Here is a 14094-nt window from a genome sequence, read left to right as displayed (position 1 = left end):
CTTTGTGTATGCACCTTTTCCATTTCTTATGAAAGTTATTGCAATTTCTTTTACTGCAACTTGTAATTCAAAATAAGAGAATGTGTGATTGGGATTTCAGCAGTTCAAATGAGGCACAGAATCTTGTTACCAAAATGAAAAATAACATTGTATTTTTTTCCTCTTTTCCCTTTGAGGTGATAAAAGCAACTGATAAATTTGAGGAAAAACTGAAGGAGATGGGGTTTTTGCAGAGCCAGTCTACAGACTTGCTGATATATGCGAGGAATGTAAATGTTCATTTTGCCAGTAAGAAGTGCCAAGATGTGATCGTGACTGCCAGAAACCTGATGACGTCGGAGATCCACAACACTGTGAAGGTGACTTAGTAATGTACAGCTCAGCAAAGGTGGCATGTGACTGGCGATGGCTGTGCTAGGTTCAATATTGGGCTCATGATGAGTTAATTTTTGTCCTACGATGAATAGTGCAATATTCTTAAAGTGATATTGCTGTTTTCATAAACTACTTTGGATAAATTCATTCTGCACTGTGGTATAACTATAATCTCTCTCACTCGACTGGAAACATAAGTGTAACTATGAAACTTGGCTCCACTTTATTCTTTATTGGTCTCTTTCCTACACTGACACCAAATCCTGATGCTTCATAATCCAGGTACTTCTGGATAAATTGGGTTTGGATCTAACTTGTTCTGTGAGCATTCTCATGTCAACATGCATTGTCAAATATGTCATATGCTACACTCCACTATTAAACATGAGTTTAATTTAACCAAGCTTAATTTAGCAAGTTTTCAAAATATAAATAGTTTTAGGACTTTTTTTGGTGTGCTCGACATTCTGGATAATATGCTGTCCCAGTTTAAGAAATGCCTGCTCATTGTGTAAAGATTTAAAATGAAAGTAACCACTGAAAGAAATAACTGACTATATGATGAATAAGGTTGGACTGAATGGTCTGCTTTTGCACTGCATTTTGTGTTATAATTTTAGAACAACTTAATATTCTACAAGTGAAATTTATCTGAAACATTCGGGAGCTATTAGCAGATCCACTACAAATGTTGGAATTGTCACAAATTTAACTAAATAAAGTGCTCTATCCTGAATATGTAACCTGGTAGTTTCAATATTTGCTTGGCTATATTTCGTAACTTATTTTAATTTGGTACAAAGTGAGAATAAGTATTAACTGCTTATCTTATTTTCAGATTACATCTGATTCAAAAATCTCCATCCCAAACCTTCCTAATCGAGCATTGGTTAGTAAAGTAAAAACTGTTTCGAGTGACATGGTGAACCTAGGGAGTGGGAAGCAGCTCAGCAGTCAAACAATGTGTCTGCCAACTTGCCGCATCAGTGAATCTGTCCAGAAGCTGATGGAACTGGCCTATCAGACACTTTCGGAGGCGACGAGAGCCACACCTGAATGGCAAGTAATCCAGTGTTATGTTGCAAGCACAAATGATTCCAGAATATAAATGTCTTTTGGACCAATTTCCATTTCCTGCTTGGGTACAGGCTCTGTAACTTAAAAATAAAATTGAAAAAGGTGGCCTCATCCACATTAATCACCTGGAGGAAAGAACAGTATGCAAGGTTTCCAAATTTGCAGGTAATATGAAAATGCGTGAAAGGGCATGATGTGCTAAGGAATATAGGATTCTGCAGTGGGATACAGATAGATTGGATGTGCAAAATACTGGCAAGTGAAGTGTAATGTGGAGAATTGTGCATTTAAGGGAATTCAAATGGTAGATTAAAGGTGGATAGAGACACCAAGTGAGTGAAAAAGGGGATCTTGCTGTTCTAATGCATGAATCACTAAAATAGTTTGTATGTAGGACCAGCGAGTAGTTAGTTGACTAGGAAACCAGCATTTCAACCTTCATTGCAAAGGGGTTGTAGTTTAAAAACAGGGAGGTCTTGCTGCATTTGCAAAGGGTGTGTGTGGTCACACACAGAATACTGCATACAATTTCAGTCACTGATCTGTAATAGGGAATCAGGCCCTTTGACCCACTCGGCCATGCTGACCAAGTGCCGTCCTCAACTAGTTCCATTTGCTTGTGCTTGGTTCCTAATCCTCTGAATCTAAACTTTTTTCTATCCATGCAAGTTAATCCAGGAGCCAGACACTCATGTCCATCTTTCCTTGAATAATTGGAGCTTCTATTCTACAGAATTTCAACTAATTCTGAATTGCTGATGTAAACGTGGACATTCTTTATACTTGGTGTCTGATTTCCTCCTTCTGTGCAACTTTTTTCCAGTTGAATTCTTTTGAAAAATCATGATCAATTATATATTTGTAATCATTCAGAATGATATCAAAAGTCATTTGTCCTGTTTCAAATTGTGCTACCTGCCAGGAAGTGGCTGTTTTTTGAAAAGTTATTTCAAATGTGCAAACAAATAACTGTACATCTTTTTGAAATAGTTCATTGTGTAATAAGCAGATTTGTTGTATGTGGGTTCAGCTAGGCTGCGCTGTGCTGGAGTGAGCAGCAATCTTTTATCACTGAGTGGACTAATGTTTTTTTTAATGGCCTCATGACTCTCCAATGTCTTTGGTTTCTGTTAAACCACTCCCTGAGCCTCTTTCCCTATCCCTCTGTGTCCTTTCCTCCAGCTCTCCATGTCTTCTCTCTCCATTCAGAGCTCCTCTCTCTATCACCTCAGCTTTTTTTTCTCTTCTACCCTCCCACCTGAATCCACTGATGACCTGTTAGCCTGTACTCATCCTCTTGTCCCTTCGTCCTTCCTCTCCTCTCCCCCACCTTTTTATTCAGGTGCCTGCCTGCTTTTTAAAGAGTTACCCTTTACATTCTATCGATGCTGCTTGACCCGCTGAGTTTCTCCAGCCCTATTGTGTATTGTACTACAATCACAACATTTGCAGACTTTTCTGTTTGACTCTCCAAAGGGCTTTACAACCAGCATTTTTGATGTGCTGTCACCATGATGTAAGGCTGTTGGCAAATAAAAAAATGGAGCTGTGATTTTGCATGGTTTTACTAAGTGCATAACCAATTGTTTAATCAGAGTGGAGTCAAAAGTTGTAAGATTTGGTAGTCTTTGGTATAATTTGATGTACCAAAAAGAGGTATTCCATTTCCCCATAACCATAAACTCAAACTACTTTATAAAAGTGTATTCTTAATTTAATTGAAGATTTTATTACCTCTCTTGAGACATTGAGAGACAATCTAATGTCTATTATTTGAAAAAATCAAGTTCATGCTATTTAAGAAGCCCTGCTCCAGCTCCCTCAACAGCCCCTAAGGCTAGAGCTGGATGAGGTCCTCATCCTGGATTAGACATATAAGGCAATCGAACAACTGAAAAGTGGCAAAGCAGCAGGTATGGATGGAATCCCCCCCAGAGGTCTAGAAGGCTGGCGGCAAAACTCTGCATGCCAAACTGCATGAGTTTTTCAAGCTTTGTTGGGACCAAGGAAAACTGCCTCAGGATCTTCGTGATGCCACCATCATCACGCTGTACAAAAACAAAGGTGAGAAATCAGACTGCTCAACTACAGGGGAATCACGCTGCTCTCCATTGCAGGCAAAATCTTCGCTAGGATTCTACTAAATAGAATAATACCTAGTGTCGCCGAGAATATTCTCCCAGAATCACAGTGTGGCTTTCGCGCAAACAGAGGAACTACTGACATGGTCTTTGCCCTCAGACAGCTCCAAGAAAAGTGCAGAGAACAAAACAAAGGACTCTACATCACCTTTGTTGACCTTACCAAAGCCTTCGACACCGTGAGCAGGAAAGGGCTTTGGCAAATAACTAGAGCGCATCGGATGTCCCCCTAAGTTCCTCAACATGATTATCCAACTGCACGAAAACCAACAAGGTCGGGTCAGATACAGCAATGAGCTCTCTGAACCCTTCTCCATTAACAATGGCGTGAAGCAAGGCTGTGTTCTCGCACCAACCCTCTTTTCAATCTTCTTCAGCATGATGCTGAACCAAGCCATGAAAGACCCCAACAATGAAGACGCTGTTTACATCCGGTATCGCATGGATGGCAGTCTCTTCAATCTGAGGCGCCTGCAAGCTCACACCAAGACACAAGAGAAACTTGTCCGTGAACTACTCTTTGCAGACGATGCCGCTTTAGTTGCCCATTCAGAGCCAGCTCTTCAGCGCTTGACGTCCTGCTTTGCGGAAACTGCCAAAATGTTTGGCCTGGAAGTCAGCCTGAAGAAAACTGAGGTCCTCCATCAGCCAGCTCCCCACCATGACTACCAGCCCCCCCACATCTCCATCGGGCACACAAAACTCAAAACAGTCAACCAGTTTACCTATCTCGGCTGCACCATTTCATCAGATGCAAGGATCGACAATGAGATAGACAACAGACTCGCCAAGGCAAATAGCGCCTTTGGAAGACTACACAAAAGAGTCTGGAAAAACAACCAACTGAAAAACCTCACAAAGATAAGCGTATACAGAGCCGTTGTCATACCCACACTCCTGTTCGGCTCCGAATCATGGGTCCTCTACCGGCATCACCTACGGCTCCTAGAACGCTTCCACCAGCGTTGTCTCCGCTCCATCCTCAACATCCATTGGAGCGCTTTCATCCCTAACGTCGAAGTACTCGAGATGGCAGAGGTCGACAGCATCGAGGCCACGCTGCTGAAGATCCAGCTGCGCTGGGTGGGTCACGTCTCCAGAATGGAGGACCTTCGCCTTCCCAAGATCGTGTTATATGGCGAGCTCTCCACTGGCCACCGTGACAGAGGTGCACCAAAGAAAAGGTACAAGGACTGCCTAAAGAAATCTCTTGGTGCCTGCCACAATGACCACCGCCAGTGGGCTGATATCGCCTCAAACCGTGCATCTTGGCGCCTCACAGTTTGGCGGGCAGCAACCTCCTTTGAAGAAGACCGCAGAGCCCACCTCACTGACAAAAGGCAAAGGAGGAAAAACCCAACACCCAACCCCAACCAACCAATTTTCCCCTGCAGCTGCTGCAAAAGTGTCTGCCTGTCCCGCATCGGACTTGTCAGCCACAAACGAGCCTGCAGCTGACGTGGACTTTTACCCCCTCCATAAATCTTCGTCCGCGAAGCTAAGCCAAGCCAATTAAGGTAGCTTGCAAATAGTGAGTTTGCAAGGGTGCATTTCAGCCCATGTGTGAGAGTAATATAATCCATATAAAATGGCACTTTAATAATATTCTTGTATTTATGTGAGATCTATCCTTTTGAGAGTGTTTCTACCAATTTCTGATTAGTGATAATATTGACAGGCTTTTGAGTACTTGACCTTCATTTTACCTGATATGGCAATTGTAGCACTAATTCAATTTAATTGGTTAATCAAGTTCAAAGAAGATGGAATGTGTACAAAATGTTAGTGTTGGGGGGGGAGCAAAAAGTTATGAAAACAGTTGTTCAGAAAGACTTTGATATCTTTATACTGCAATTATATGCAATTATATGGCGAGCTCTCCACTGGCCGCCGTGACAGAGGTGCACCAAAGAAAAGGTACAAGGACTGCCTAAAGAAATCTCTTGGTGCCTGCCACATTGACCATCGCCAGTGGGCTGATATCGCCTCAAACCGTGCATCTTGGCGCCTCACAGTTTGCCGGGCAGCAACCTCCTTTGAAGGAGACCGCAGAGCCCACCTCACTGACAAAAGGCAAAGGAGGAAAAACCCAACACCCAACCCCAACCAACCAATTTTCCCTTGCAGCCGCTGCAACCATGTCTGCCTGTCCCGCATCGGACTTGTCAGCCACAAACGAGCCTGCAGTTGACGTGGACTTTTACCCCCTCCATAAATCTTCGTCCGCGAAGCCAAGCCAAAAGAAAAAAGACTTCAATTAAAAACACAAATATGCCAGAAGAACTCATCGGACATTGCAGCTTCCATAGAAGGTAAAAATATATAAACCCACATTTTGTGCTTGAGCCCTTTTTGAAGGGCTCTTGTTGAGCCCTTTTGGTTTTACGACAATGCACTTTCATGTTTCACTTCATACTGCATTGTTGACCACAAGATGGTGCAATGTTCCAGCTCTCTGAGGTTAGTGTTAAGCTTTATCAAAGTCTTACTGCCTTGATTTCTTCTTTAGTGTATGTTTCATTCAAATTTTGGTTCAGAAGTTGTTGAGAAAGATTTTTTGCATGGTGCAGGTCAAAATTTTGGTAAAATTATTCTATTATTTGTGCTTTAAAAGTAATGTAATCAAGTACTTGAAACGGTCAACCAGTTTACCTATCTCGGCTGCACCATTTCATCAGATGCAAGGATCGACAATGAGATAGACAACAGACTCGCCAAGGAAAAAAGCGCCTTTGGAAGACTACACAAAAGAGTCTGGAAAAACAACCAACTGAAAAACCTCACAAAGATAAGCGTATACAGAGCCGTTGTCATACCCACACTCCTGTTCGGCTCCGAATCATGGGTCCTCTACCGGCACCACCTACGGCTCCTAGAACGCTTCCACCAGCGTTGTCTCCGCTCCATCCTCAACATCTATTGGAGCGCTCACACCCCTAACGTCGAGGTACTCGAGATGGCAGAGGTCGACAGCATCGAGTCCACGCTGCTGAAGATCCAGCTGCGCTGGATGGGTCACGTCTCCAGAATGGAGGACCATCGCCTTCCCAAGATCGTATTATATGGCGAGCTCTCCACTGGCCACCGTGACAGAGGTGCACCAAAGAAAAGGTACAAGGACTGCCTAAAGAAATCTCTTGGTGCCTGCCACATTGACCACCGCCAGTGGGCTGATAACGCCTCAAACCGTGCATCTTGGCGCCTCACAGTTTGGCGGGCTGCAGCCTCCTTTGAAGAAGACCGCAGAGCCTACCTCACTGACAAAAGGCAAAGGAGGAAAAACCCAACACCCAACCCCAACCAACCAATTTTCCCTTGCAACCGCTGCAATCGTGTCTGCCTGTCCCGCATCGGACTGGTCAGCCACAAACGAGCCTGCAGCTGACGTGGACTTTTTACCCCCTCCATAAATCTTCGTCCGCGAAGCCAAGCCAAAGAAGAAGAATCAAGTAGTAATTAAGCACTTTTTAATGTAATTGATCTGACTATGCTGACATGTTCAACTTCACATCCAATAAATTTTGTAAGATTTAAGTTCCTTAAAGCTATTCATCATTTCAATAATGGCTTCTCTGCAATTAAAATCCCTTTTTATCAACTAGTGATTCTGTGGTGAGGATAAGTTTGCTCATCTTGTTGTCTTGGGTTTGACCATTTCACCTGATCTTTAGTCTCAGTGCTTCTTCGAGAGAAAGTTCAAATTTTTACTGTTTGGAAAGGTATTTTCTGATTTTAAAAAAAAAAATAAAAAAATAATTGTTTTAAAACTCCTACCCAGCCAGGTTCTGATTTCACGTTTATTCCTTTTTTTATGGTGAGAAAAATTAAATTTAATTGCTTTTATTAAATATCAAAAATCATAACCCAATAATATGATCTGTTTGAGTAACTCAGGAAGGACCTATTTCCCTTGTCAGAAAGCTCAAAAGCTGGATAATTTTTTCCCCCAAATGGTAGAAAGATTAAAGGCATGATGGAGAAAACTGAAGCTGGTCAAGCCTGGCAATTGTTAACACAAATGGGTAGATGCTCATACTTGCGCCATGTGTCCTGTACTTGAAGAGCAATGACCAGCAAGACTATGAATCAAGAACAAGTTGAACCTCTATTATCAGGTTTTCTGTAGTTCGGCGACTCCCATGGTCTGCCACGTTTTGAATCTGCTGTCGTTAGTACAAACTCATTATAGACAGAACTGGACTCGAACCCTGGTTAAGTCTGCCGTGATTGGGACTGGGGTTCGAGCCCCTCTCTGTTCGTAAGGAGTTTATACTAACGTCCTGATCGCTGGTGTTGTAAAGGCATTGAACTAACCGCTGTGCTAACTCTGCTGCCCCACAATATTATTTTCCAGTTTTAAGCTTGTTTACTTAGGGAGTTCTTTAGGGGTCAATTTCTGTTTTCCAGCATTTTCTGTGGTCGAGCAATGGCCAGGTTCCTATGTCGCTAGATTAGAGGTTCAACCTGGACTGAAAAATGGAATTAACGTAAATTACATTTAAAAAAAAAAGGCACAGATGTGATGGATCAAATATCTATATTGTACATTTTCTCTTGTAACGCTAAAAAAAGCAGTGACTTCTTTTTAATTTTGGGCTCAGTGAAATCTAATACCCAATCTGTCAGATCCTTTTAGCTTTGGGTTGGGCAGTTCAGCTTGTTCAAAAAAGGGAATATGGGATGATTTAAGCAGCCCACGAACTATTTCAAAAACCCATTGAGTTACATCATTGAATGCTTGACTTATACTTTATTTGCTTTCTCAGTGCTGTGCAATTGTTCTACACGGTTAGAAACATGTTCCACTTATTCTATGATGTTGTCCCGACCTATCACAAGTAAGTATGACTTTTTAAATATAGTATTTAATTTCTTTGACATTTTCAAATATGATTTCTATATTTGCTTTTGCAGTACCCTTGCACTTGCTGCTTGGTCAAATCAGATACCCAGATACTATTTATTGTCATGTAATAAAACGGAAATGTTACATTATACAAAAGTACCTTTAGATTGCCATAAGGCAGATAAGGATGTACCATTAACATTATCTGGTGCTTCTTACAGTCAGAGAAAGAGAAGCAAAAGAGAGTCTCAGCTGCACGGGGCACATTGGCATCCCAAGTCCCGATTCAAAACTCCCAACAAACTGAGGAAGCCTTTAGCGTCCAGGGCCCTTCGGGAGCCCTCCTAGCCTTCATCCTATCAAATTCTAGTTCCAATACCTGGTTCCCATGAGCCAGTGTCAGTCAGCCTGGGTGTGAGGTGTTTGTATTCAAGTTGCCAGCAGCCTGCAGCTTGTGTGGGTTCCTCATCTGCAAGCCGTCAACATCTCGCTGCTTGTATGTGTCCTTCAGATGCAGACCTCCTTGCTGGTCCGCCACAATGGTCACCATCCTTGGGGTCATCTTACTCAACGCGGGTTTGGAGGGGGGGGTGTTCTGCCTGTTACTCGTGTCCTACATCAGCCTGCTGCTCCACTACAGACTGATACCCCTTAAGGCCGTTGATGAACACAAGTACTGCCATCTTTAGCTGTTCACTCCTTTGATCATCCAGTCATTTGCTGTTGAATATAAGAAATAATTTGGATGTTTCACATGTTCTGCTATTTGGCAAGGTTGTGATTATCATTCTCAATTCCATTTGTGCCCAGAAATCTGCCTCTCTCTGCGTCTATGTAAACGTCAAATGTCCATACCTGAGGCATAATTAAAAATTAAATGAAATAAGTTTACAGCATTCAAACTCAGAATGGTTGAGCTACACCTCCAAAGTTGTTAGCCAGGAGAAATGTACTGCATGTATTTATCCTGTCAAATCCTTTAATTTTAATGAGACCCTTTTTTCCCTAAATTTGAGACTTTTCCAGAGGTTTCGATTATAGTATCTCATCTCATTTCTTGTGAAATGCGACAAAAACTACATTCAAGAATAAATGCAAATTCATCCAGAATTAATCTGATCATCTAACTATAACATAGCAATTCTCTTTCAAAACAATGTATTGGCTCTTTTCTAGGCATGTAAAATTTGAAGTCTTGGGAATTCTGTTTGAATTTGTCATTGGTTAATGTTATGGAAATAATGGGGTTGGATAAACAGCACAGAAACAGGTCTTTTTGCCATTGAATTTATATAAACAAGCAAGTACTCACTTAAACTAATCCTACACTCATCCCTTTTTATTTGCCCTACCATGCCATCAACTGTAGATTCTACTGCTCACCTACATAATAGGTGCAATTTGTAGTGGCCAATGACTCGACCAACCTGCACCCCTTTGAGAGCAATAGAGCACCTAGGGGAATGGGCCACAGAATATATAATTTCCGCAGGTGCATTTGAAGGTCAGAATTGATCCTAGATTGTTGAAAGGTGAGGCAGCTTTTATTAACCACAGCTCAGCTGTTACTGCTAGCAAAAATGACAAACAACTTACTTAAACCTGGCCCTTCATTGTTACTTCAAAACTGCTTAGCATTTGCTTTGGTTATTAACTAACAACATTATCCATTTTTTTTTTTGGAAAGTGCTACTCAAGGATCGATTCAAAACCTGTCTGTTATTTTCATTTAGGGAGACTCTGCAAAAGTTGCCCCAGCTGGCTGCTCTTCACCACAACAATTGCATGTACATTGCCCACCACTTGATTACATTGGGACACCAATTCCAGTGCTATCTCCCAAGTCCTTTGTGCAATGGAGCTGCAACGTTTGTCGACTTTGTGCCGAGTTTTAGGCGATTAGGTGCGTAACTAGATTTTCATTTGATTTTTGAACATGGTTTATCAGATATTTGAAGGCATTCACTTGTACAACAGATATAATCCAATCTCAACCTCTAATCTTCAAGTTAATTTGTGATTACTTAAATTTTTTAAACTAAGACAGTTGTTTGTGATGTGGGTTGAATTTTCTTGTTGTGCTTGTTGGAATTCCATTTGAATCTAATTCTGAGTTGGCTCCTTTTGATGCAGATGAGGATATAGAATTGCAGTCTCTAATTGTAGCAGCATTTTTGCATTTCTGATGCCCAAAAACACCTTGAAATTTAAATTAAAAAACCCCATGTGAAACAAGCCTCTCTGAACAATAGGTGACAACAATTTGTACTTGAACTGTGATGCCTGCCTTGACTAGATTGATTACAGGGTGTTGTTAAATTAATTAAAGGTAGTTTGGTGTATCCTTCTGTAAATAAATTATGAACAAAGTCACCATACTGCCCGTAACAATTTTGTAAGCATATAGAATGCCTTTTGGATGGATTTATTGTGTTTGATTGTCTTAAGGACTCAACTAAGGATCTGAATAGTTACACCAGGGCTATCACCGACTTCATCAAAACAATAGTGAATGGGAGTGCCCCCTCCAAATTGTTCAGAGATTTCGTCAAATAGAAGCCCTGGATGAACAATGAAATCTGGAATCTTCTGAGGGCCAGATTATAGGCATTTAAAGATCAATATAGAAGGAGAAGGTATGATCTGCGAAAAGCAATCTCTTGGGCAAGCGGAGATTCTGGATGAAAATGGAAACAAGGGACACCTGACAACTGTGGCAGGGCCTAAATGCCATAACCTGCTTCAAAACCAAATCCGCTCCTAGAGGAACTCGACACTTTCTATGCCCGATATGACCACAGTAACAGCGAAGAACCACCCCCTCCTCATCCCCCGTTGATCCATCCAGTCCGTCTTTGAGAATGACGTGTGTGCTGTCTTTAGGAGAGTGAATCTGAGGAAAGCATCTGGTCCTGGTGGAGTACTGGCCGAGTACTAACGATCTGTGACATCTTCAATATCTCACTCCAGCAGGGTGTGGTACCCACCTGTTTCAAACAGGCATCAATCTTAATGACTATCGGCCAGGAGCACTTAAATCAACAGTGATGAACTGATTTGAATGACTGGTGTTGAAGCATATTAGCTTCTGTCTGAGCATTGACATGGATATGTTCCAGTTGGCCTAATGTAGCAACAAGTCCATGGGAGATGCCATCTCATTGGCTCTACAGAAAGCCCTGGAATTCTTGGACAGTAAAGATGCATTCATCAGGATGTTCTTTATCAACTCCAGTTCATCACTTAACATGACCATCCCCTCAAACTCCCAAGACCTGCGAGTCAACACCCCACTGTGTATTTGAATCATTAATTTCCTCGCCTCCAGACCATAACCAGTGAGGATTAGTAAGAACATCTTCTCTACAATCTCCATCAGTGCCAGAGCATCACAAGGCTGTATTCTTAGCCCTCTGCTCTACTCACTTTACACCTATAACTACAGTACAACAGTAGCACCATCTATAAATTTGCCAACAATGCCACTGTAGTGGGTTGTATAAAGAAAGGTGATAAGTCAGCAAACAGGATGGAGATTGAAAATGTCTGAATGGTGCACTAATAACAAATTTGCACTAAATGTTACCAAAACTAAGGAACAAATTGTTGACTTCAGGAAGGGAAAGCCAGAGGTATACAATCCAGTGATCATCAGAGGTGGAGAGGGTGAGCAAATTCAAGTTCTTGGAGTCACTATCTCAAAGGATCTTTCTTGAACCAAATAAACTAATGGCATCATGAAGAAAGCTCGTCAGTGCCTCTACTTCCTCAGGAGTTTGTGGAGGTTTGGTATGACACCAGAAACCCTGGTGAATTTCTATAGATGTGTGGAGGAAAATGTGCTGATTCTGGTATGGGGACACCAATACCCCTGAGTATAAAGCCCTGCTAAAGCTAGTGGATATAGCTCAGGACATCACATCACATCCCCACTATCGAGAATGCATTCAGGGAACGCTGCTGTCGGAGAACAGCAGCAATCATCAAGGATCCACACACTTTATTCTTGCTGCTGTCATCAGGAATGAGGTATAGGTGTCACAAGACTCGCACCACCAGGTTCAGGAAAAGTGCTTCCCCTCCAACATCAGACTCCTCAACAACAAATTCAATCAGAGACTCGTTTAAGGACTCTTACTTGTTTATTAAATTCTCTCTGTATTGCATAGTCAGTTTGTTTACATTCATTATCTGTTTACAATTTTTTATTACATGCAACACTATTCAATTTTGTTTTTGTACTACCAATAAGTGGTAATTCTGCCTTGACCACAGAAAAAGAATCTCAGGGTTGTATGTGATGTCATGTATGTACTCTGACAATCTGAGTCTAAATTGTTGCTATCATATTGCTGTGGGTGAAAGCTTTGCTGGTTTGTGTATATGACTCCATCGTATTTCCTCCTAATAATATCCAAATTGAACAGTTTGCTCAATTATAATGTATTTTGCATTTTAAGATGACCCTACTTTTCAGAAATACCATGGAACTGCACATATATTTGTTGTTTAGTAAGATAGGGATCTGGAGCTAATGGGATATTATTCTGCAGACCAAATTGTAATAGATGCAGAGGAACTCTTTCTGATTTTGAGTTTTTTTGTTTCCATCTTTCAAAATGGTCTTAGTTGGTGGTCCTTGTGTTTGTGAATATGGATGTTGGATGGGGCAGATGTTGAGCTCAAATCTGGATCACTGCCTTTTTTGAAGATTTGCCCTGTGAGTGGTAAGGGAATTTGAGTTCTGGGACATAGGAAGATAGGAGAAGGGAAGACGTGAGAATTGATCATGTCTGCGTAAAAGGAAATAGAGAAGGGAGAGACATTTGGGGAATGGCGATGAGAAGAAGTGAGGGGTTTGTGAGGGGGTTTTAATGAAAGCCAGAGAAGTCAACATTAATGCCATCCAGTTAGAGGGTGCCCAGTCGGAAGGCGAGGTGTTGTTCCTCCAATTTGCAGGTGATCTTTTTGGCAGTGCATGAGACCATGGACAGACATGTCAGCAAGGGAAGGGATGGGGAATTGAAATAGGTGGCCATTGGGAGATCCACACTATTGTGGCCAAAGTGCTCAACAAAGCGATCTCCCAGTATCTCCCAATGTAGAGGGGATCACAATAGGAGCACAAGATTCAGGGTCGAACCCCTGCAGATTCACTTGGAAGGTCTGTTTTGGGCCCAGAATGGTGGTGAGGAAAGAGGTGTGGGCGCAAGTAGTCACAGGGGTAGGTACCAAGGGGATAATTGGTGGGGGGAGGAGTGGACAAGGAAGTCACAGAGGGAGTGATCCATGTGGAAGGTGGAGAGGAGAATATGAGATCACATAGTAGGTGGCGTAGGAATTGAACTTCATTATTGCCTGAAGATCAGGAGTAAAGGCTTTTTTTTAAAAAACAAATGCAAAGCAAGCTGTGCGCTGGTTCTCTGAAGATGCATGCCAATTGGAAATTCAGGAACTGAATTCAAAATTAACTCAATTTGTTATGTAATCTAATAAGTGTTTTGAATTAGAAGCTGGTATATTTCAGTTGTATATGAAATTCATCTAAAATGAAATGTGTTGCACTGGACAACAAATATTTTCAAAAAGTTTGCTTCTGGAAAAAGATTGGAATTATGATAGACCACTTCAAGCTGATTTCACTTAGGAAGTTGG

The 14094-nt window shown here is 41.7% G+C and overlaps 1 protein-coding gene across 3 annotated transcripts in view; it reads left to right on the top strand.

The window, feature by feature from the left end:
* Positions 1-14094, top strand: part of zw10 (zw10 kinetochore protein) — a 42461-nt gene that overhangs the window by 9870 nt on the left and 18497 nt on the right. For all 3 annotated transcript variants that reach the window (XM_069894854.1, XM_069894855.1, XM_069894856.1), the window contains exons 9-12: positions 177-359; positions 1214-1434; positions 8360-8431; positions 10173-10342. In XM_069894854.1, coding sequence (XP_069750955.1) covers positions 177-359; positions 1214-1434; positions 8360-8431; positions 10173-10342 — 646 coding nt within the window. The remainder of the gene's footprint in view (positions 1-176; positions 360-1213; positions 1435-8359; positions 8432-10172; positions 10343-14094) is intronic.

Source organism: Narcine bancroftii, chromosome 8, assembly GCF_036971445.1.
Source record: "Narcine bancroftii isolate sNarBan1 chromosome 8, sNarBan1.hap1, whole genome shotgun sequence".
Classification (NCBI taxonomy): Eukaryota; Metazoa; Chordata; class Chondrichthyes; order Torpediniformes; family Narcinidae; genus Narcine; species Narcine bancroftii.
This window is presented reverse-complemented; position numbering and strand designations above follow the sequence as displayed.